This window comes from Harmonia axyridis, chromosome 1 (genome assembly GCF_914767665.1).
Source record: "Harmonia axyridis chromosome 1, icHarAxyr1.1, whole genome shotgun sequence".
Lineage (NCBI taxonomy): Eukaryota > Metazoa > Arthropoda > Insecta > Coleoptera > Coccinellidae > Harmonia > Harmonia axyridis.
The window spans coordinates 10,202,488-10,229,070 of record NC_059501.1 but is presented as its reverse complement, the minus strand read 5'-3'; the positions used below and the strand labels follow the sequence as shown (position 1 = coordinate 10,229,070).

Sequence of the window (26,583 nt, the reverse complement as noted above, 5' to 3'; positions counted from 1 at the left end):
TACGACAATTTAAGAAAATTCGGCACAGATTATATTTTTCATTATACCCTATGTATCAAGTGATGCAATGACTGGAGCAATACCATGACCTATGATTACCATTGGTATACATTTCACGTGAAACATATTAATATTTTGGAAATTTCTTTTGACATTTACCTAGAATCTTTGCGATATCTCCATTTAGTCAAATAATATATGACAGTTGAGATAACAATGGAGCCCCCAGTCAGGTCTTAATTTTTTCAAAGGAGTTTGAACACATCAGATATTTTATTTTAATCTATTGCGATCTAACTACTCGGTTACTGAAAACATGATTTTATACTTCGATTTCATAATCGTTTCATTCGATGACATAGCACAGAATATCAACCATAGTTTTGTATGTTTCCAGGGCTTTCAGTTCTCATTATGTTAGTGACTGTTGATCATAGATTGAAGCAATTCCAAAACCCCGCCTACCAAGCCGATGATTGTTGGTAATCTGAATTATTATTTTTCTATGGGACTGACTTGCAAGAATACGAGATTTACGGGAATTAATCAATATTTTTCCAGATAGTTATTTTTGAGGTGAGTTATTTTTACGGTATTTTATTCATATTTTCCGTACAAGTTTCATTTGATATTATGATTTATATTATTGAATTGTGTTGATGATATAAAATATGTTCTCTGTTATAGATTTGTGAAGTCCCATTAGTCAATTGCTAACATTGATGATGAAAATAAAAGACAACGGAGTTACACGAAAATAATGAATTGAAATGAAACCGAAGTTTATATGACGAAAATCTCTTTCACATTGAGGGAACAACCTATTGGTGAGTACTCAGAACAATTATTATAGGTAGTAAGTTCATTCAGGGAAAGAATTTCTTCAAAATTCTAACCATAAAGTAGATGATTTCAATCATGGAAAGAGGCGAATCTCTTTGATCGTTGATTGACTTTCTAATTATTTGAGAAACTTGATTAAGGTTATTATTATTAAAGGTTTTGGATCCGTAGAAATTTTGAATATGTTTCAAAATGTCAGACTTATGGCAACAATATTGGATAATTATCTAAATAATTGCACAAGTGCATCAAAATTACCGATAATTTTGCATGACAGCGTGTTGTCATGAAAACTGCATGAGTTCATTTTCAATTTTGGAGAACTTTTTCTCCAAAAATGAAAATGACCGAATGCAGTTTTTCAAAGAAAACACGCTGGAATGCGAAATTATCCGGTCATTTTGATGCACGAGTGTAATTCGGGGGAATATTTCCCGACTAAACTGTTAACTTGTCAAAGTAACATAAATTCCATAGATGCCATAGATCCGAACTGTGTAAGATTCATAGAAACTCTGCATCTATGAACAGAACAATTATCGCAGTGCTATATTTCGCTTCCTACAATGCAATTATTGCTGTAATTTTCGATAATTGTTCTCCATATACATAGAATTTTTGACAGGAGGGAAATATTCGTAAGTAATTGCACAAGTGCATCAAAATTACCGATAATTGCATTCCATTTACATAGAATCTACCTATTTATTTATTAGTGCCACTATATGTCGAATTATATTGTATTTAATTGACTTATCTCATACATAATTTGCTATGTCCTAAGAGATTCAATAAATTATTTATTTATTTATGGTTTATATGATGCTCGTAACAGATCATAGAAATTAATTACCGTTTTTGACATAAAGAGCAGATTTGGTGTTTCTTGAATGGGATACCCTTTATTTTTCAACGCAGTTTTTTGTCCGCATATTTGTCGAAAAGTATCCCGTTTTCAGTTTTCCGAAAATGTCATCCATTTCGAATATATTGAGTTTTCAGACTAAATTCTTTGATGGGATGCCCTATACATATATTTTGTCCAAAGATTCCTGAGGTCAAAAGGGACACTTTTTTCCGTTAGGTACTATTTTTCTTCTCACTTAGTATAGCGAGCATTTTGGAGTTGACCGGACTATCACCTTAGTCGTATTTTGCCCATTGACGAAGTTAACCGCAGCATCCTAGATCCGTAACTTCTGTAAAAATTTCAAGCTCAATTTTTTTGACGAAATTTTCGAGGAACGAGTTTGAGTATTCGTTCCTCGAAAATACAACTCACAAAGCTCTAGCGTTGATACGAACGAAAAAAACCACGTTCTAAATGAAAGGATCTTATGAGAAATGCGACAACTTCGAATACACCAAGAGTTTTCCATCGATTCAAGGGTCCCCTGATTCATGTTGGAAATAGCTGGAGGTCAAATGCCCGTGAAATATAGAACTATCATTTACATCTACACAAATCATAGAGAGCGGTGTTTGAAATGCCGCCCAGTAAGTCACGCAGGACAGTTATTACTTCGGGCTGGAGGTACATTTTGCGCCTTTTGTCAAAAACAATTTATTTTTATGGCCGGACCGGAGCGTTGTCGCCAGCACATCGATTCTGCATGTAACGGCGTGGAAATAGATTTTTGCGGCAAATGGGATTATAGCTTGGGGAAATTCTGTAATCGATTGATTGGAGCGTTATTCGGACGTATCGAGGTAACGATGGTTTCTTTATTATCGGCTCGTCTGTCAGTTCAGATCGACATTTTGTCTCTTCTTTTCCTTCAGGATTAGCCGTTTCAACTGCATGTCATATGTCGAACTATCCGAATAACGACAGATTGAATTATTGTTGACTACAACTTTTCCTACTGTACAGGGTGGGCAAATAAGCGAGGTAAGCGGCTATATCTCAGGATCCACTCATCGTAGAGACTTGCGGTAAAAAATTTCACCACTAAAGTGTACAAGAGAACACACTGAAAATTGTGTTGAAGTTCATACCTCTACCGCTAGGGGGCGTAATAGCTACCGTCGAGTAGAAAAATGAATTTTACTCGAAAATGTTTCATACGAAGTTGAAGAAAAAATATTATCACTGTAATCCTTGGGAAATTCTCTATCTTTTTGAATTGTCACTTTCGATTTTATGACATCAAATAAGGGTAGGTGAAAGGGAGAAATCTGACTGATTGAAGTGCCTGTAACTTCAGTTTGGCTCAACATTTTTGAGCAAATTAGATCTCATCTGAAAGATGATATCTTGTTGATTGAGGACAAAATATAGTCATGATGAATTTGTTTTTGCTGCTTTCGATGGGGGGCGCTAAGTCAGAAGTTTATTGTATTGTTCATTTACTGCGAAATTTCAAATGTAATGATAGGATCTTCTTAACAGAAACAGAAATTCCATCAAATTTGCATGAAAACACCTGAAGATCGCAAAGCGATAATTTCATGCGTTCTGAAGTTATGGCCGAAAGAAGATATTCTTCAACTGATGCACTGAAAAACTAAATTGTGTCTTCTTTCGGCCATAACTCCAGAACGCCTGAAGCTATCGCTTTGCGACCTTTTGATTTTTTCATACAAATTTGATAGGATTTCTGTTTCTGTTAGAACTTAAAGACACAATTTGGTTTTTAAGTTTTTAAGGAAATGATTGCGGTCGTAAAAGAAGAATAGTACACTACTCCATGTAGAAACAATTACGTTCTGCTAGAATTACTCCTTCTAGTCGTGCGTAATTTGATTCGCACAACTCTCATTATGTAATATGCTATTATTTCCGGTTAGATTTATTGATGACACAACGATTGTTTTGTCAAATTATATTCTGACTTCATCAGGCGAGTACGGTAACTGAGTTACCAAGAACAGAAGATCAACTTGGTCGCAGTTCCCGGCAGGCTAACAGAGCCGTGACGACCCCGATTCAGTGAAATAAGAATACCATACTCACCTGATGAAGTCAAAATGTAATTCAACGTGAATGTAATAGTATATTCTAAAACAAGTTGCAGAATGGGCACCTATTCCAACAAGAATGCGAAATTCGAAAACGAGCGACGGAGGAGCGAGTTTTCGAACGCACGAGTGTTGGAATTGCCTTCTGCAACGAGTATCAGACGAAATTTTCTCTATTTCAGTCAATTTTTGGGAAATATTTTCGAAATTCAATGAAAAATTCCTAGTGACTTTCACATTGTATCTTGACAGTTGGTGCGACTGTTACGAAAATTGACAGACGGAATTTGAATATGAATCGTACGTTTCGAATTTGGAAATAATTCACAATTATGCATTGAATTCGTGAATTATGTCCGACGAAATCGATTTAACACCACCAGAATTAAGAGAAATTGCGAATTATGTTGCAAATCATTTCGCTATATCCAAATTATATTAAATTGACGTTTGTTGAAATTTGATAGGATTCGAAGTCAGTATAGACAACCACAAAACGAAAAATATAACTGAAAACGATGCTGTAATGAGTTCATTATAGCACTGTTTTTAGAACTGTAATGAACTCATTACGATTCTGAAATAGAGAAATTGATGTTATTGCCAGTTTCGAATTTTCACTCTGGAAATTTGAAGAAGATGCAGAATTAAAATTAGTTTGGTGCACTGGACCTTTAGGTAATCAGGCAACTCTCGTATTTAGACATCAATTGAACAAACTGCACAAAAGAAATTTATGCTAATACGTGGATTGCTCTTTCAGTCAGACTAACGTTCAATTAGAAGTGGAGGGAATTCCGAAGCGAAAAAATTTGATACGCAGCTTCAAACGGAAGGGACGCAAAGGCCAATTCGGCATTTTACCATTCTCGCTTATTGCCTCCAGTTGAGCTCAAATATTTGTCATGATATGGTGTTCAAAGAAAAGCGTTTTGTGCACCCCGAAGGCCGTCAATCGAGAAGGAAATAAGAGAGCAGGCATTCATTTCCGTCTCGAAAAATTGAATATTTCCTTCGTGATAGGTTGCCGACACTGTAGTTGGTCGGGTCAGGAATTATAAGCTCTGCCAATAAAGGACGTTTTTGGGTCGGAGCGTAAAATAACTTTATCGAACGCCTTTGATTGGAATATTCACAATTTGAACATTTGAGAAAATGCCGAGCGGAGTTCTTTGAGCGTTCGTTCATTGGAAATGAAATTTTATTCTTGTGTCGACACAATCCTCCTGACATTCAGCGAGAACATCTGTTCATCTATGCGTCCTGCAAGCCGTCGATCACGAGAAATTTCATGTTCACCGCTTCTTCAGAATTTTGTAAAATCCTAAAACAATATTCAACAAGAAAAACCTGCTTATACTTACGTGATTACAAATCCGATCGGATTGAGATTTTGCGAGGGGATAAAGAATAATCTTTGCAATATTTGTTCGAAATTTGATAATAATAATAATTATAATAATATGGTCTTTATTATGCAGTTTTCATTAGATCACAAGAGGGGGAAGTCTAGCAGTCTTGTTGATAGCGTCATCAGAATCATAGAAAAAAGCAGAATATGAAAAAAAAAAGGAAAGCTTGTCATGAAGTCAGGAGATTTTGAAGCTTATTCAATCTAGAGGCAATTGCAATTGCATGGTTTACATGTACAAGGTGTCCCAAATTTGAAGCTCCATATAATTTGAATATATTGAAGGTTTATTGGTCATAGAATTATCGTTTCAGAGATATACTGAAGAATTGGTGGTTCTTAAATGGTACACCCTATATTTTTCAACGCACTTTTTTTAGATTCAAACTGTTATCGATTTGTCAAAAATGCCATCCGTTTCAAATATACCAAATATTTCGACTTCATTCTTTGAATATAAACTACAAAATTGCGTTGAAAAATTTAGGTTGCCTCGACTAAGTACCAACAAGTATCTTCTTTACCTCTGAAACGAGCATTTATTTCTATGTTCTGTTATGAGTATCATATAAACTATAAGAATAACTCAAAATAACGTTTTGAATTTTTTTTGATATCTCGAACAGAAACCGAGATGAAGATATTTGAAACATTCATTTTCCAGAAACACCCTGTAACTCGAGAATGAACCAATATATCTGTAAATTGCTTTCTGATATCTTATTATTTTAAAAAGAGAGATCAGGGGACCTTGGAGATTTTTTTCCAAGTTTTATAGTTCCCGAAATGCTTTTAGTGAGCATCGAATTTGTGACACCCCTTACAAATATGGTTCCTTAAGCGTACAATTGTTGTATGAATGAACGAGCTTTCTAAAACTCTTTACTTCTTGTCATTTTGTTTTCTTTCTCAATTTTTTCACATTCAGCTCTTTCTGATATAATTTTATTTGTTATTTCTCTTAGACATAAAGGCACCATTTTTATTATTACCTTCAATTTTCTTGGAAATTTCATCAGGATCAACAACATAAATGTTCAATACAAAATCTTTCAAAAAAAAAAAAAAATAAAAATTGCCGCAATGAAAAAACTCGTAAAAACGTTAACATTTACAGAAACAGCGACAAACATATAATCATTCTCGTCACAGCATCACGTCTGCCGGAACAACTCAATTCCCTCAGAAATGTATAACCCATTAAAACTCTGGCAAAAAAATTCCACGTGAAATGCAGAGGTTTGCCTCGGCAAATAGAGAAAAGAAAAGCATGGCATCAACAAAAACTCACCGTTCTGTCACCTGGGTGCTTCACACGGCAATTAAGGATTGCCGACTGTCCAACAACCGCAGTAATGTTTCTGGGACCTACGTCATCGAAGTAAGGTTTTTGGGGACCGCCGGCTGTTTTTGTCTGACTGTCCACGAACTTTGTTGTCGGGTTGTCTTTCAGCTCTTTGGTAGTCGAGAAAGCTGCAAGGGATATCTAGATTAGAGTGGTGACTAAAAAACAGGATGTGAGTGAATGAACAACATTCAATAGAAACTCAATCGGTTTCAAGATTATTCAATGAATGTTTGAAAATTCATTTGGAATCAATTGAGGAGGAATTCTTTCAATTTGCATTAATTTGTTCAAATGTTCAATCTTTGAAGAAATTAATTCAGTCTATTTTTATATAATATAAAGAATTCGATGATCGAGATAAATGTTGAAATTAATTCCGTATATTTGATCACCTTACAGTTACATTAGAAAATTATATTTCTCCATAAGGGTGGAATCAGGTTAACCGGCGCCTTCGCCATTTAGCACCGATCATATCAAATATCTGAAAGTTTTAGTAGTCCTTTATTTCCAATAACAACAGTCTGTAATTTTTCAATTATTGCAACATAAAATCTCAGACTCTGTTGAGATTCAAATTGAAGGACTTTCTGCAAAAATCTCTGTAATAATTTAAAGCTCGAACGTAATATGCTTCTGGAGTCGCACCCATCGAACACATACTAATAAAATAACCTTCACAACGACAAATTATCTCGGAGAAAGAACTAATTTGTTTAGAATTTATTCGATATATCTCTAAAATGAATGGGTGCCACAAAGGAAGAACATAATAATAAGTATTTATTAGGTGAAAGTTTAGCGAACATATATTCATACCCTTTTACAACAATCATACTGCTTTGCGCCTGCCAGCGTTCAATGAGGTGCCTACTATTTCGTTTGTTTGTCATCTTGGGTTGAGTTATGCGGTACTGATGATCCCTAACAAGGGTGAAACGGGTATATCGCTACTCTCCCTTGATGACATGCATTCTCCTTGGGTTACTTTCGATTATGATTCCTACGTAATATCGTGGGAAGTCTTCGGTTTGATAATGGTTATGTTGATGGTCTTTTTGCTGATACATTAACCAGATAGATAATTAATATCGTATGATATTATTACATACTTGAAATTGTACTTCTCTTTCTTTTTGTATTTTCTTCATATTCAGCCCATTTAAAAAATTGTTCAATCTTTCAGAGAACGATGTTTTCATTGAGATTTCGTATCGATAGCACTTCTCGTTCTTGGTCACTCATATGTACACAGTAGAAACCCTTGGGAATCGACAGAAAAGCGTTCCAATCCCATTTGGACTTTTTTTCTTCTCGCAACGTTCATTACTGAAATCCATTTGAAAATATAAAAGAATGACTCGACAGAAGAGACCTTTTCCTCGTGATTTCTAGACTTCCCGTATAAAATCGAATAAGTGAAAGTGTAATCATTCTTTATTGTTGCGAATAGCAACGAGAGATGGAAGATTGCTTCTGGCTGCAATCGATTAAGCTAAATCTTTCTTCACATTGGGCAGAAGCGCTGCTGCTGAGCCAGAATCAATGTGCGTATTATGGTTTCGAGGGCAATAAAAGAAATACACTTTTGTTCGGTCCGGGGAGCTTTCCCCCGTTGAATTTATTCGTTCCACGCCATCGGTGGCCTTCCCTCAGGAGATGAGGAAGCGTTAGGGACGATCGTGTTAAGGGACAACGTCATTAGGCACACCAGGAGTTATGTTCAATTCGGAGGGATAGTTATAAATTCATTTGGGGTGGCCGGAAACGTTGCTCCGGATCTGACCCAGTTTTTGGGTTGAGGTGGGCGCATTTTGCCAATTCTCATTTTTTCAACTCGTCTATTCTCATTCTCGGTTGGTACCGTTCGAATCAATTATAAAGAGCTTTAAATTGCAATTAAACAACGATGGATTATTTGATTGACATGAATTTTATTTATCCGCAAGATAATCTTGTGGCATTACATTTTAAATATGATTTCTGGCATATGACTCATATGTAGTCCAATCTGGAAGTCCAATTTTCGATGACTTTTTCTAACATTTGTGGCCGTATATCGGCAATAACACGGCGAATGTTGTCTTCCAAATGGTCAAGGCTTTGTGGCTCATCCGCATAGACCAATGACTTTAAATAGCCCCACAGAAAGTAGTCTAGCGGTGTTAAATCACAAGATCTTGGAGGCCAATTCACAGGTCCAAAACGTGAAATTAGGCGGTCACCAAACGTGTCTTTCAATAAATCGATTGTGGCACGAGCTGTGTGACATGTTGCGCCGTCTTGTTGGAACCACAGCTCCTGGACATCATGGTTGTTCAATTCAGGAAAGAAAAAGTTAGTAATCATGACTCTATACCGATCACCATTGACTGTAACGTTCTGGCCATCATCGTTTTTGAAGAAGTACGGACCAATGATTCCACTAGCCCATAAAACGCACCAAACAGTCAGTTTTCCTGGATGTAATGGTGTTTCGACATACTCTTGAGGATTACCTTCACTTCAAATGAGGAAGTTTTGTTTCTTGAAGTGCGCTTCATCGCTAATGGACGTAGTGCGCGATACGTATTCCGCACAGAACCATTATTTTCGAAATAAAATTGCATTATTTGTAAGCTCTGTACAGACTTGAGTTTATTTATAATGAATTGCCAAACGAAACTGAGAATAAATCATTTGACAGCTGTCAAATCGGTCGATGTCTTGAATAGAAATGCCAACTTAAAGTTATATACCTCGAAAAAAAACACCCGTTACAAGGTTTGTGAATAAGTGCGATTTCATGGGGTGGTTCTGCATGAAAAGATAATGATAGTTTGCTATATAGGTAATTTTTGTTCGCTTATAATTCGTATATCGAGATAAGGGGTGCTAAAAGTTTTCCTTAAAAACTGATTATTTATTCATTCATTGCTCTGAAATTGGTCTAGATATTCAAGTGACATTTGAGGCGTTTTAAGAGGTAGTATTTCCTCATTTATTGTTATGCAATAAATGGTTTTATGTTCAGCATCTGCTCTCACAAGTGTGATGATTTTTTTTTCTGAAAAAAAAAACTCCATTATGATATTTCAAGCTGAAAATCATTCTTGAATTCCTCGTTCAATGTGTGCAAATTCACTCTGAATAATTTTCAAGTTCTATATCAAGGAGAAAGAAATTCTAGGGTGACATTGTTCTCAAATAAACACCTGGATAGGAAACCGATAGCGGATATATTTTACTAAAAAAAGCTTTTTTCTCGAACATCCTAGTTGAAATAACTTCTCCACTAAACCACATCTATCACCTCCTCTCTATTAAAAAAATGTTGGGGATTTTTGCCACCCTCAGGTGGTTTTTTCGGAACAATGTCATAAGAATTCTCTCTTCCCCTTATACAGGAAAACAAGCCATTTCAGAACGCCTGAAAGTCATGAGAACGGTTCAGTAACAAGTAAATTGGGTGCCGTACGAGTTGAAGCTGAGAGATGTTGAACGGCCTTTGTTTGCTTGTGAAGATCTGCTTGCAAGACAACTACGGAAAAGATTTCTGTATCGCATTGTGACTGGAGACGAAAAATGAGTTCATTACAATAATACAAGCGTAGAAAATCATGGAGATATTCAGGCCATGCTTCCACGTTGACGTCCAAACCGAATATTCACATTTCCAAAGTTATGCTCAGTATTTGATGGGACCAGCTCGACGTAGTGTATTATGAGTTGTTAAAACCGACTGAAACAATCACAGGCAATCGTTATCGAATGCAGTTTAATGTGTTTCGGCCGAGCACTGAAAAATAAATGGCCGCAATACAACGAGAGACATGATAAAGTGAATTTACAGCATGGCCTGCTCGACCCCATGTTGCGAAAGTGGTCAAGAAATACTTGAAAACGTTGAAATGGGCAGTCCCACTCGTCCCGCCGTATTATCCAGACGTGGCTCCCTCGGACTACCAGTTGTTTCGATCAATGGCACACGGCCTGGCTGATCAGCACTTCTGGTCTTATGAAAAAGTGAAAAATTGGATCGATTAAAAAAATGACCAGTTTTTTCAACGCGGGACTCTTATGCTGCCAGAAAGAGAAAGTAGTGGCCAGCGATGGACAATATTTTGTATCATAAATAAATAATCAGTGAATTTCGGAGAAAAACTGAGGAAGCAAAGTTCGCCTATGTATTATATCAGATTAATGAACTGATTTCGAAAATTCTAACTGGGTTGTGCAGAGAACTAACTTACTTCCGAACTAACCAATGCTCGACAACTTTTGCCTTTCAAAAAATGCTGTGATTTGAGAATAAGGGGTGTTTTTTTCGGAACAAACGATGAAAATTAGTCGTTCTCAATAAAAAAAACCTGTATTTTTTAATCTTCGAAAATTCTTCGTTTCTGAGTTCTGGATGGGTCAAATTTTTCTTGGGACATCCTGTATATCAAAAAGATTTATAAAATAGTGAAGGTTTTGACACAATTATGTCATAATTCTGATATTAATATTAGATTGTCTTCTTTGAATATAAGAGTTCTATCATAGTATAATAGACAAACATAATATTTAATATACCTGTTTGTCTGAAACAAATACTCAACTAATAACATAAATATTTGTGAGCTAAAACTGATCCAAACTGTGGAATCATTGTTTGTTAGGAACTTCTGAATATTATAGAAGAGAGATAGATCATAGTTGACGAAGCGGACCGAACACCAGATAAATTCACAGCACAATCAAGGAATTAATTTCACATGAAATCATGACATGCCACATGGGAAATATTTCGAAACTACAACGATCATGTCTCTCGATGACCGTCCGAAGTACCAATGAATTAGTAGGGTAGTTTGATTGGGTTGATACCGTCCCAAAAAGCGCTGCACACTCCATACATAGTTCTGGAATAGTTTGGGTTCACCCGAACGAATATTGTGGAATTCTGAACATGCAGATGCAATAGCTGGATATATCTTTCTTGGGGTATGCAGTAATTAGGTTTGCACCAAGTTTATCGTTACTTCATCAACTTGATTAACATCATGTGGGGGAAAGAGGACCCTGTCAATGTTTGTCGTGATGTTCTAAGAGTATGTTCAAAGGAGATAGAAACTCCATTGATAGATTAGTCTGGTGATAGTCGAAGGAAATACGCACAACCCCAGGATACTTGGACTAAACTTAGACTTGAAAATGAATTTGAAGTAGGTAAATCATATTGTTTCCCAACATATATTTTTTCGAAGAAGTATTTCCCACAAACTGTAGTTCTTGAAATCGACAGAAGTCTAAAAAAGTTCGTTGCCTTAAAATTTGAAAAAACTGAAACATTATGAGATGTGTGTGAAAATTTATATTTATTTGGCTTATTGCTTGAACGCGACGATTCGGAGGGGCTAGAGGGGTTAAATCAATCGCTCTTGAGAATTTAGTCGGTATTAAGTGTTTCTCGGAAGAGTATCGCGCGTTGTGCGTTCGCTAATTTTACAATATTATGATATTGGTGTACTACTTTGCTTTCGCCGTTTCGCAATAAATGATTGTAGTGTTAGTCGAAATAAATAGATCGTAGATGTCATACAATAAGCGGAGGTATTTGTAAACATAACGTCATCGAAATATTAGTCGATTTGTTTCTGCATCATTAAGTTATTGTTGATTAAACATGTCAGATAACGAGCCAAATTCTGGTCATTTGCGGGAGGTTTTAATCTTCTGCATCAATATCGAGAAATCTGCGGCTGAGTCTCATCAAATGCTCATGGTGAGGCCACTATTAGTGAAAGAACCTGCCAAGAGTGGTTTCAATGCTTCAAGAACAGTGTTTTTGACTTCGAAGACCAGGCGGTGAAAGAGAGAAGGTTTTTGAAAACGCAGAATTGGAGGCATTACTTGATCAAGACAAGTGCCAAACGCAATAAGAATTGGCAGGATCATTGGGTGTGACGTAACAAGCCATTTCAAAATCTCGAAACTCAGAGGATTGATTCAGAAACAAGGAAATTGGGTGCCGCACGAGTTGAAGCCGAGATATATTGAACGGCGTTTGTTTGCTTGTGAACAGCTGCTTGCAAGGCAAAGACGGAAGGGATTTTTGCATCGTATTCTGACTGGAGATAAGAAATGGGTTCATCACGATAATCCCAAGCGCAGAAAATCATGGTGATATCGCTGCCATGCTTCCACGTTGATGGCCAAACCGAATATTCACGGTTCCAAGGTTATGCTCAGTATTTGGTGGGACCAGCTAGCTTTCCTGCAGAACTTTGCCATCTATAACCAAAGAACGTGGTTATACAGCTGACTGAAAAAAAATCACACACGTCCAATGTGCCTGCCACAAGTTCCTGAAATTTTTCCAGGTAAATTAATCTCCAGCATGCTATTTTATTTCGGATGAATCCGACAATCATAGTATAGGGTGTTTTTTTTTCGAGGTATATAACTTTAAGTTGACATTACTATTCAAAATGGCCACCGCTTCAACAGCTGTCAAAAGATTTATTCTCAGTTTGGTTTGGCAATTCATCATGAATAGACTCACGCCTGAACAACGCTTGCAAATAGTGCAATTTCATTTTTAAAATAATGGTTCTGTGCACACTACGTCCATTTTATTTTGTTTGGCGATGAAGCGCACTTCTGGTTGAATGGCTACGTCAACAAACAAAACTGCCGCATTTGGAGTGAAGCTAATCCTCAAGTGTATGTCGAAACACCGTTACATCCAGAAAAACTGACTGTTTGGTGCGCTTTATGGGCTGGTGGAATCATTGGTCCGTACTTCTTCAAAAACGATGATGGCCAGAACGTTACAGTCAATGGTGATCGGTATAGAGCCATGGTTACTAATTTTTTCATTCCTGAATTGAACAACCATGATGGCCAGGAGCTGTGGTTCCAACAAGACGGCGCAACATATCACACAGCTCGAGCCACAATCGATTTATTGAAAGACACTTTTGGTGACCACCTAATTTCATGTTTTGGACCTGTGAATTGGCCTCCAAGATTTTGTGATATAACACCGCTAGACTACTTTTTGTGAGGCTATGTGAAGTCATTGGTCTATGCGGATAAGTCAAAAACCCTTGACCATTTGGAAGACAACATTCGCCGTGTTATTGCCGATATACGGCCACAAATGTTGCAAAAAGTCATCGAAAATTGGAAGTCCAGATTGGACTACATCCAAGACAGCCGTGGCGGTCATATTCCAGAAATCATATTTAAAATGTAATGCCACAAGATAATCTTGCGGATAAATAAAATTCATGTCAATCGAATGATCAATCGTTGTTTTATTGCAATTTAAAGTTCTATAGCTCTAAGAAAAAACACCCTCTATATTATTTCATAAGGAGAAGGGGTGTCACTTTTCATGGTGAACTTGTGTGTAATTGAAGGCGAGTCATGAAAAGACACTTTCACTCCGAATAAAATATATATAAATATAATATATGGAAAATTTGCCCCTGTAGTCACGGTTGTCAAACTGAATCAATTTTGACAAACATGGAGTAGTTGATGGTTATAATTGTTAGGCAACACTTTTCCCTCTGGCGAAGGAAAAGTAGGACTTTTCAATGAACTTATGTGAGTCAAAATATAACGTTGTTTCGAACGTAAAAAAAAGGTCAAATAGGTATATTATCGGAACCTCTTGTCTTATTTTACCCATTGACGAACACAACTGCTATATTTGGGATCAAAGTATACCCTGAAAATTTCAAATACCGTGTTTTCGGACGGACACAGTTAAATTCATATCATTCATGGCTCGTTCAGAACAAATGGGTGGCGTTGATTTTGCAGCCAACGAAACACCTACAAAACCAACAAAAGGAGGTGAGAATATTCAACCTAACTCAATAACCAGTTGACGAACCACAATTTGCAATAAAACTTCGGTTTCCGTTGAAATTGGGGCAATAATACAATAAGAAACTTTGCCTGACTTCCTATAATGCAATAAATATCATTAGCAAAAAATTTCAGGGAAGAAGTTGCCGAAAAGTTTTCATTAATTTCGATGTGCAGATTATCGATAAACTCACTGAATCACGGATGAAACTTTGGAACGTGCTAAACGAGGTTTTGTTGGCTTCGATTTTATTCCCTACCGGGAATCTCATAACGTGTAAAGTCATAAAACTCCTTATTGTATATAATACCTTTGTGATTGCTTTTATAGTCGGAGTTATTAATGAGATCGTTTCCTGGAGTTGACAAATGGGCTTGCCGTGATATGTTAATTGCTAGGAATGAAATGGAAAACGTAGTTACTATAAATGTATTGCTGAACTTGTCCTATTAATGTAATTGACTAGTGGAATTCGAAGATGATCATTCGAAAAGTAATCATTTCTTCATTATTTATTCTAGGAGCATTCTTTTGGGGAACACATCTGCAGAATAAGCGAGGTCGTTTAGCATCGTCTGGGTGTTTTTTGCTTTAAAAATTCTTAATTTCTGCATTCAGTCGATCTTATAACGTTATCTAATATTTATTCTTGAAGGTTAACCTTTGTCAAGATAGTTAATGAACAATACAACTCATACAACATGTACGTCCCAAAATACAGATGCTCTAACTTTGCCACATGACGTTTGAGATTTTGGTCGCTTTGGGAGGCCTTCATGGAATACTTTCCACCCAGCTGATGCTCTCTTTGACTCAGGAGTATAGTGATGAATCCATTTTACGTTTACTGCCATACAGGGTGCGGCAGAGCTGACTGACGGGTATGAAAGAGCTGTTTGAATAAAAATGGTAAAAGTAAGAGAAATGCGGTTTTATCCATTAGAAACAGTAGGAGTATAGTTTTTTTGCTCAAGTTTTGAAAACGATATCACTAAAATATCAGCAGCGACAAACTGATGTAGATTTTGGAAGTTCTCGACCGTTTTCGGTATATCTTGAGCGGTATGGTCCGGTTTTCTTCGGTTAATCGCTGCTTGAGTTCTGGCAGGGTGTGTGGCGATGTTTGAAGATCTTATCTTCAAGGTGGCCCCAAAGAAAGAAGTCGCATGCTCAAATATGGCGAGCGCGCTGGCACGTCCCCTCTCAGTGAGACCAGTCTCTCTGGGAACATCTCTCTCCAAACAGCTAATGAAGTAAGAGTTGTATGGGCTGCAGCGCCATCCTGCTGGAGCCATATGTCACCCAGATCGTGTTCTTCAGCAAGTTCTTTCAATTCAGGCTGTAGGAAGGTTTCCAACATTGAAACATAACGCTGGGAAGTTACTGTGACGGTGACATTTCCCTCCTCGAAAAAAATTAGTGCCTATCACTCCGAATTGGGACATAGCAATAGTGGTGTACTATTTCCTCAAGTTGACGATCCCAAATTTCGATTATGTTTGCAGAGGGGACTAAAACGTTGACAGGAATGCCGAAATACCAGCTGGGTCGCGATCACAAAAGAAGGTTTTTTCGTAAAACGTGCGGACGGCAAAGTCTCGATGCTCTCTGGTTCAAGTCATAGTGCTTACCAAAAACTAGTGACACCAAGGAACACAAATACCCCTTCCGCACCTACCTACCCCCACCACATCCCGAGTAATGACCTGCCAAAACTCGTCAATCCGCTCTGCCGCACTCTGTATATCGACCCTAAGTCCTGTTTATCCCGTTTAAACAGCTACTAAGTGCGTTCGGCAACAACGATACGTTCGGAAACGACGATGATAGTGACGATGACACAAGAGAGTGAATAATTTGCCTTTTAAAACCTTCAATTTCACCTTTATCTCATGCAATTTCAATTCACGATTGCTCAAAATCAGTTCTTGAATTTTTGTAGTTTTGTTGCTAGAAACAACAAATTTTTGATTTCTTATAAAAAATCGGAGATCTTTTCAGCTTTGTATTATATTACTCAGAGAAAATACGACATTGTTGAATCAAGTATATGATCGATGAAAGAACAAAATGATCCATTTGATTTTCAATTATTCTGGTATATTGGGTGGTATAAGAAGGTCTTATAATTATTATCCTATAACATCTCGGATGCACTGAAGTCCTTTAGGATCTCTATGTCGCGACTTTCATAGCTTTCATTAACTCTGGCGACAACATGAATTTTGAGTGTAATTATCTATTTTATGGATCGTGAATTTATGATCTCATAATCTGCGTCCGTAGCCTCATAGCTATTTTAAGTCAGGCTTATAGGAGCATAAAATGATATATTTCATATATTAATTTCATTTGCATAGAATTTGTTCCTAGAATTCATTAAACAAGACAAATTATGCATTAACAACGGAATTGATGAGAATTGAATCAACAGCTCCTCTAAGCGTAAATTTAAGTTGGTGTAGCACTATATACTTCTTATAACCAATTTAGCACATTTGCGTCTGTAAGTACTCGATAACTTCACGAATTCCACATTCAAGGTGTTGAATAGATTGTGCAGCATTGGGATCATCATCTTTCAATTGGCTCAAAAAAAGACTATAGGTGATAAATCACAAGATCTCGGTGGCCAACTGTGATCACTTCTACAGAAATAATACGGCCAAGAAACTTTTCTTGCAAAATTGCTATTGTTCCATTCATTGTGTGACGTTGAAAATAAACGTCACCCACATCAATATATGTAAAATACAGCATAATATCGTTGGTGGTATGTCTTTTTCTCAAGATCGAACGACGCGCATGGTTTCAATTCTTCACATCACTAAATTGTTTCAACAGATCAGATTTTTCCACCAGTTTCACTATTGCCGGCCAAGAAGGTGCTTCACGACGACACAAAAGTGCCTCAGTTCAGCGAATTGCTAGTACAAAATTCTCACCATTTTTTGTAGGGAATTTCAACAATTTTATTGCGTTGTTAGGGCGTGTATCTTCCCATTTTTAGTAATGGCGTAGTTTTTACCTTGTCAAATGTCAAAAGAGCACGGCTCAAAAGTGACAGTTGTCCAAATAGCAGGCTATCAAAATTGAAACCTATATGTTCATTCGAATTTTGAGCCAAGATCTGGGACTTGTAAGTGAAGTGTTATCTTTATTCAACTGGTGTTATTGTATCTTTATTGCTGGATATCTACAACATCGATACGTAACGTTTCCAGTACTGTATATGCTATGATAAATGACATTCAGTGTTTTCGAGTCTTTAGGCTCATTTTCACGGTCATAGTGATAGCATCACTATAACAAAAACAAGTAGTTCATAACTCTGTAACTCACCATGTTTAATTATGTTGAATAAACATTATCATTATCATTATATGGTGGCAGTTCCTGCGATAGTTAACTAACGATAGTCACGATAGCACTAGCGTGATAATACCATCACCGTGGAAATGAGCCTTCTGATTAAGGAATCTTGACTTCAAATGATTGAAGGGAACATCTATACGACAAATTCCGTAAAAAATTTAAACGAATCTGATTTCACTTCAGTGCTTTTCTCATTTTTCCACACTGTGATAGAGTTTGTTAGTTCCCCACTAGTTTGCGACTATTCCAAAGTCGATATTCGATTTGTTCGAATCTACAAACTGAAATGTATTACAAATTGAATGGGAAAGAGGACATGCTGCGAAACAGAGTAATCAAAATGAGTTTCGATTTCAGCCCAGGTCGAAAGAGGTTAGCGAAATTGGATAGCCAAACTTGTGAAAGTTCAGAAGCAATTTGCAAGATGTTGGAAGAATGTCTGGAATGAATTTTTCTCTTGGTAGCTCCCTAATGACCCAGTAGGAAAGTTTCGATAATTTTGTTCTTCTAAACTGCCCGATGTTTCCTTTCCAAAGTGTCTGGTTAGCCTCATTTAGGGTATAATCCACGATGATAAATGTACTATAGGTATGGATCAGAATGAATACTTACTTTTTCATCACCTAATCAACAAACGGAACAGGAAGCATTTGATATTATTTCATTTTGTAGCAGGGTGCGAAATTCCATTTTGGGGAGATTTTGGAGAAGAATATTTGAGTTGCTATCATCTCTCATTTCAACTTAAAGTCATTTTTGTGCTCACAAAACCTCAAAAATATATATTGCATATTTGTATATAATACGTCTGTACAGTTCCTGGGTATCAAGAACTGTAGGCACATTTTGCCGACTGTTTAGTCTTGAATTGAATCGTTTAGTCTATTTCCTGGTGGACAGCTCTTTTCGTTCGCGATGTTCATATCGCTTTTTAGGGATCCAATAAAATTTCTTCTAGTTTTGAATGAATAATGTGTCGGTAAAATCAGTTTGGTTTTTGGTCTAGCAAATCAATAAAGAAGATCCACTAATCCAGAAAGATGTATCGTGTCCAAATATTTTTTTCAATTTATGGAATTGGCGGAGATTTATTTCGTGAAAAAATCGCTTCAGACACTACTTGCATAACTTCTGTTTGAGGAAAAGAAAGTTCAAACGTGCCTCGAATGGAATGTATCGATTCATGGTAACGGTAAGCATTTACATAATCTCTTAAGCTCCTCAACTGTTGACACTATCAACAGCTGAGAGAATATCTAGTGTAGGTTCCTGTAATGGGAGCTATTTATATTTAATGAGTGAATCGATAAACTTATATGTTTTAGAGTTCTGAAATGAAATGAAGGCAATATAGTGGAATAAAATGAATTACGTAATAGTTTTGTAGTTCATTCAAAAATTTTTAGATTCAATTCGTATACAAATCTCTTGTGGTTGCTACGGAAACGATTAATTAGTTACCAAGGACAAGAATGAATAATTTCAATTCATACGTCATTTTTATAGACCAAAGTTATATTGTACAATTGATTAATGTTGCATTATAAAAATTGAAACCATATAGTAATCGACGGTTGGAATTATGTTCAAATTATGGCTCAATGTGGTCAAATTTGTGGAAGAGAAAACCTATTCGATGTATTGTTGTATACTCAACCGATAACTTAATATTGATGTTCGAAATCGAATTATTCGAAATGACAACCTTTATTTTCGTCAAGAAAATATATTCCAAAAAAATCTGAGGTTTTAGAATTTGAAGACATTGAAAAGTTTTTGAATTCCTCGATGTCAAGATATGTATATCATCCTCAATATTATCACATCTTATCTTTTTATCTTATCTGAATTTTGGCAGGACATGATCATAATTTTGGGACAAAATTGCAGGTAATATTAATTATCAGATATTCTGATGCATTCAGAAGAATCGAGGTGAGCAGCATAACAATAAATAATTATCTACCTCTCACCTGCTAAATAAAGGAGGAAATATAATATTCTTGAAATGACAAGGAGGATGGAAGAGCTTTTCTGTCGCTGAAAGTTATGCAGAACAGCAGCACAGAAGAAAATTGATATTGCTAAAATTTTGGCTAGCTATATTCCTGCATCGAGTAGTCAAATTTTGAACGTTCCCATTATAAATACAATTGACAAAGGTACTACAAACGTAACGACTTCATACCTGGATTATCATTCAATGCAGGGATGTATTACGCATTCTAATGTAACAATCAAACTTTTCAATAATTGTACTTTCAAAAATATGGACTGAAAGTTCATTCAATTATTTCATGTTTTCTTAGTTTGTTCGGATTCCCTTCTCGTCAAAGAAATCTTGCTTAAAAATTGGAAAATATTGAGGAACAAAAAAATTTTGTGAATTCAACCCTCGATATCAATTAGAATTTATTGAATTGAATTTATTGAGATAGATGACAATATCGAACTGGCAGTAATCTGGGTTAAAAGTTAAATAAAGGGAAACGTGATGTAATGTGAGTTGAGTAGAGATAGAACCGTTTTGATTTTCAGAACTTTTATTGTTATCACTATCCCGCATAAACCAAAACAACGATAAAAGCCAAATAAAAACAGAAGGCATCCGATTGAAGCCCAATAATAGCACTAAGACTTTATGTGTGCCAATACGAAACAATTTCGTTATAGAGTTATTCTTTATAATAGCATAATATTTGATGGCTAACCGACAATTTGTTTAATCTCGAAAAAAGTACCTCCTCAAGATAGACTCGAACCCGTAACCTGCAAATCACTAGTCCAGCGCTCTCACCAACCGAGCCACCGACAAAGTTGAAATCGATGAACCGCTTTTCCCGGAATCAAATGTTTGAGAATTATGCTATTTTAATTAATTTCAGATATTCACCAATTTCTTTATTGTCAATGGAGATAGATAATCGAAGCTCATCACAAACTTTATTTGCATTCCAAGACGACAATCGATTCCAATTCCAGCGTTCACTATATGTATGTGTGGTTTAAGTCGTATTCGGTTTCCAAATTGACCTGATTAAATTGGGGCAAATCGAAAAGAGCCCTCTTTTCGCATTCTTCGCGATTTTCCACACCCAACGGCCCAAAGCCAGGTGTAATATACTTTCATCGGATCGGATTCAATTTCTGGAAATCAAATACTTCATCAGAATAGTCAACTGGGGAGCGACGTGCAATGAACCGGAATGAATTTATCCAGTGAAATTTATTCGATTACCCCATTCAATAAATTGAATCTATGGGATTCAATTTGGACCGGCGTATTCTCCTGTCAACTCGACACTAGTTGATAATGAACTTTGTGTAACAATTTTCCCCGTTTCCTGCGTTTATGAATTTCCGTTGGATATCGGGGGCAGTGTTAGCAATGTGGGTCCTTGACGTTTAACTGGTTTCGGCTGTCAGGATGTGAAGCCAACATCTGTTTCGTTTTGGGGTTATGTTGTCTGTAGGTAATGGGCTCAAGGTCGAATTTTAATTCCATTTATGAGGGATTGTTTAATTTATTCTTCATGAAGGAATACTTGTTCGATATCTTCAATGGTTAGACCAAAAAGTGAACCTTGTTTCAGTTTTTTCGGCCAATGCCAGGAAATTTACTTGACGAATACTCAAAAAAATTTCCATTACGATCGAAAGTTTTCACAAAAAATTGTTTTATCAACTACAAGTCAATATGTAAAGGTGAAAGTAACATTTATTCTCTAGTAACTAAAGCATTGTTTATATAGGGGTACAACTCTGCTTCCGCTTTTTTTTTGTTCCGATATTCGAGGCTTTATTTATTGTTCATAAATTTATTATTCAAAATATTGTCTATCGCTGACAACCACTTTCGCTCATCTGTCAGGCAGCGTACAAATTCCACGTTGAAAAAACGTTGGAAAAACTGGTCATCTTTTGAAGCGATCCACGAATCCATCCAATTTTTTACTTCTTCCCAAGACCGGAGTGCTGATCAGCCAGGCCGTGTGCCATTGATCGAAACAAGTGATAGTCCGTGAAGTCTTGAGAATACGGCGGGTAGGGTAGGACTTCCCATTTCAACGTTTCCAAGTATGTCTTGACCACTTTCGGAACATGGGGTCGAGCATCGTCATGCTGTAAATTCACTTTATTATGTCTCTCATTGTATTGCGGCCGTTTATCTTTCAATGCTTAGCACAAACGCATTAATTACCTTCGATGACGATCGCCTGTGATTGTTTCAGTCGGTTTTAATAACTCCTAATATACTATTCCGAGCTAGTCCCACCAAATACTAAGCATGGCCTTGTAAATGTGAATATTCGGTTTGGCCGTCAACGTGGAATTATAGCCGGGATTTCTCCATGTTTTTCTGCACTTGGGATTATCGAGATGAACCCATTTTTCGTCACCAGTCAAAATGCGATGTAGAAATCACTTCCATCTGCCATGCAAGCAGCTGTTCACAAGCAAACACACACCGTTCAAAATCTCTTGGCTTCGACTCGTACGGCACCCAATTTTCTTGTTTCTGAATCAGCCACATGACTCTCAGGCGTTTTGAAATGGCTTGTTGTGTCATCCCAATGATCCTGCCAATTCCTAATGCGTTTGACACGAGTATTGAACAACTAATGCCTCCAATTCTGCATTTTCGAAAACTTTCTCTTCGAAGACAAAATCACCGTTCTTAAAGGGTTGAAACCACTCTCAGCACGTTCTTTCACTAATATCGGCTTCACCATAGGTATTTTGGAGCATTTGATGAGCCTCAGCCGCAGATTCATTCATATTAAAGCAAAAAATTAAAACCTTCCGCAAATGACGAGAATTTGGCTTGTAAACTGATATGTTTAATCGAGAATAAATTTAAGATGCAGATACAAATCGAATAATATTTCGATGGCGTTATGTTTACAAATACCCAAGCTTATTGTATGATATCTACAATCTATTTATTTCGACTACAACCTACCGCTACACTCTACAGCTATTTATTGTAAAACGGCGGAAGCAAAGTTGTAGGTACACCTAGTACCTAGTAACATTAAGTCGCTCAATTTAATTGAATTTAAGAAAGTTGTTAAGTCTTTACTTCTGAAGAAGTGTTTTTACAGTGTTAATGAGTACTATAATGATAGTTTGGAAAATGTATGAATTTTTGTTATTTTTGCATATGACTTGTCCTTGTCTAAAAGGATCAATAAATTATTATTATTGTTATTATTATTGTAGATGGTATATGCCCATTTGTGCCTGTTTCTATTCATACTTTCAATGAAAAATGAATGAGAAACCAGTCATCTCGATGGTATCACGGTTCTCTACAAACCTTAGTGTCCAGACTGTGGTCACCTTGAAATTAGCAAATTAAAAACCATTGGCAAACTCAACCTAAACAAATTCCAATCTGTTTAGGATTAAACATATTTGAACGGCATTAAGACAATACCATCTCCAATCCTTCAGCATTCATTATATCACCGAACGGCAATACAAACAACCCCCAAGATCCCCGTACGAGACGACCCTGCACATTGGCAAGGATAAGGGTATGGTTGTCACCAGGCTATTTCAATTTGTCAGGACCTCAATTTCACGAGCCGTCTGAAATACACCCGAAGGACTCACCTTGCTGGGCCCATAAGTACGAAACCGCCCCAGGGAGCCCTCCTCCCCCGCTCCGCCCCCAGATACGGGCCCTATAAACGGATTGCCGGGCCCCTAAATTTGATTCCAGATTTATCATATTCCTGACGGCGCGATGCAAATGTTGCATGCAAAATACGTCGCGTAAAATCCAGATCTTTTCGGAATAAGCGACCTTCTACGACGACATTTCCTTTATGCATGGCGCTCTAGATCCGCCATCTAGACACGCACGTTCGTAATGAAGGATGACTCTGTGTACCCTGCAATTCCCGTGGGTGCGAGGCTTAGGATTCTTGTTTCAAGGATGAGCTCTACGGAAAATTTAGCAATATTGACATGGTGCGAGATGAGCTTGGCAAAACATCGGGGCGCCGGTAAACAAGATTTGACTAGACTGGCTTATTAATGGCGGAATCTGGGAGAAGTAGGAGTTTTACGAGAATGAGGAGTGACTGGGGCATATTTATTTATGTTTCTGTACGAACTATTATGTCATAAAAATTGAGGGAAGTTTTGACTTGGCGTTAGGACTGTTAGGAGATTTTGAGATGGAGATCACATAACTGTGAATAGGTGTAAATTTGATGTGATTTATAATGATGCCAGTGTTATCAGTTATTTCATCTGTATGAGGAATTCTGATTAATTTTTTACACATTAAAAATGGAGAGGCAACTTGTTTTCGTAAGTAATTGCACAAGTGCATCGAAATTACCGATAATTTTGCATGACAGCGTGTTGTCATGACAACTGCATGAGTCATTTTGATACACGAGTGTAATTCTGGGGAATATTTCCCGGATAAACTGTTACATTACTTGTCAAACTGATGTAGAATGGAATTGCCATAGATTCGAACTGTGTAAGGTGCATAGAAACTATACATCGATGAACAGTGCAATTATCGCGGGGCTATTTCGCTTCCTACAATGCATTTATCGCTGTTATTTTCGATAATTGTTCTCCATTCACATAGAATTTTTGACAGGAGGGAAATATTCGTAAGTAATTGCACAAGTGCATCAAAATTACAGATAATTTTGCATGACAGCGTGTTGTCATAAAAACTGCATGAGTTCATCTCTCTTTCTCCAAAAATGAAAATGACCGAATGCAGTTTTTCAAAGAAAACACGCTGGAATGCGAAATTATCCGGTCATTTTGATGCACGAGTGTAATTCGAGGGAATATTTCCCGAATAAACTGTTAACTTGTCAAAGTGACATAGATTCCATAGGTTCGAACTGTGTAAGATTCATAGAAACTATGCATCTATGAACAGAACAATTATCGCAGTGCTATTTCGCTTCCTACAATGCAATTATCGTAGGTAATTGCACAAGTGCATCAAAATTACCGATAATTTTGCATGACAGCGTGTTGTCATAAAAACTGCATGAGTTCATTTTCATTTTTGGAGAAAGAGCCCGACACCGAAGGTGGAGGGCTCTTTCTCCAAAAATGAAAATGACCGAATGCAGTTTTTCAAAGAAAACACGCTGGAATGCGAAATTATCCGGTAATTTTGATGCACGAGTGTAATTCGGGGGAATATTTCCCGAATAAACTGTTACATTACCTGTCAAACTGATTTAGAATGGAATTGCCATAGATTCGAACTGTGTTAGATGCATAGAAACTAAGCATCTATGAACAGAACAATTATCGCAGTGCAGTTTCGCTTCCTACAATGCAATTATCGCTGTAATTTTCGATAATTGTTCTCCAGATACATAGAATTTTTGACAGGAGGGAAATATTCGCTGTAAATTTCGATAATTGCAATCCATTTACAAAGAATTTTTGACAGGAGGGAAATATTCAAATGAATTTCGTTTAAATAATCAAAACAAGTCTAGGACCTATCTTATTCTTGTCAAGCTTCTGTTCGGAATTTTCATATAAATTGTTCGATAGGAAGGTGATAATACAATAAATTCCAAAGGTATACCCTGCAAACTTTGGATTGTTAACATTTTGAATGAACTGTTGTGATACGTAACCGTAACCAAGGAAATCAAGATATACATAGATGGCAAAGTGTCATATTAAATAAAAACATTAATTACTTGCATTCAACGTTATCATTATCAATAAAGCAAAAATGAATATTTTCGGAATGATATTTAGCTATCAATCAATTTCAAATTTCATCTCATCTCAACAACTGAAAGAGCTATGAAGAAAAACTGAAAAATCTTGAAACTTTTAACGCTCTGTAGTTCGGTAAGAACGCGTTTGCAGACTAATGTTTAGTGGAAAAAAAACTCAGTTTGACCTGAAGATTGCGCCCTTGAAATCTTGATACTGAATTTTGAATAACTCTTTAATAGAACGTTTGTCCATAAGAAGTTTCATTTTGAATATACAGCTATTTGGGCAGCTGTCATCTTTTGAATTTGACAGATGAAAATTAGGCTATTCCTAAAAATGTACATGCTCAAACAATGCATTAAAATTGTATAAATTCTTCCAAAAAAATGGTGAAATTTTGCAGTCATAGTTCGCAAAACTGAAGCACTTTCGGGTAAAACACCTTCTCGACCAGCAATAGCGAAACTGATGGCAGAAATTGAGCTGTTGGAACAAGCAAGTGATCTGAAAAATCGAAATCGTGTACGTAGCCAAAAACAATTGGGAATATTGCAGCTGTAGGTCAGTTTGTCGATTCTTGGTCGATCTCGTGAATTAAACATTTCACAAACGACATTATACTGTATTTTGTATGATGATTTTGGTCTTATGGCGTCTAATATTTAGTTAATACTGTATTGACTGCTCAAGAGATTTATAGAGGTCGACGCGTTGCAGCAGAATCACCTCTCCACCATGGTGTGATAGCGAGTATCTTCGGCAGAGATTCCATTGGACTGATGAGTCCACCAGATATTTCGGGTCGAAACACTGTAATCCCCTGGGAGAGGGCGCACCTACACAAACTTGGCTGGAGAAAGACTCACCAAAATACAAGAAATCAAGCTGCTCGATTACCAGCAATGTCTTATATTCGCTGAATGGTTCATTGTATTGCATTCAAATGATCCGGATTTTCATCGAAAAATCATCTTCAGTGATGATGACCATTTTCACCTAGGAGGCTATGTTTATAAGCAGAAATGTCGTATTTATTGCTCGAAAATCCAAAAATGATTGTTG

General features: G+C 36.7%; 1 protein-coding gene across 1 annotated transcript in view; it reads right to left on the bottom strand.

Annotated features, from left to right (window-relative positions):
• Window positions 1-26,583, bottom strand: part of LOC123688984 (transmembrane and immunoglobulin domain-containing protein 1-like) — a 469,586-nt gene that overhangs the window by 62,232 nt on the left and 380,771 nt on the right. Inside the window, exon 4 of the mRNA XM_045627763.1 lies at window positions 6,507-6,688. Within this exon, the coding sequence (XP_045483719.1) occupies window positions 6,507-6,688 (182 nt within the window). The remainder of the gene's footprint in view (window positions 1-6,506; window positions 6,689-26,583) is intronic.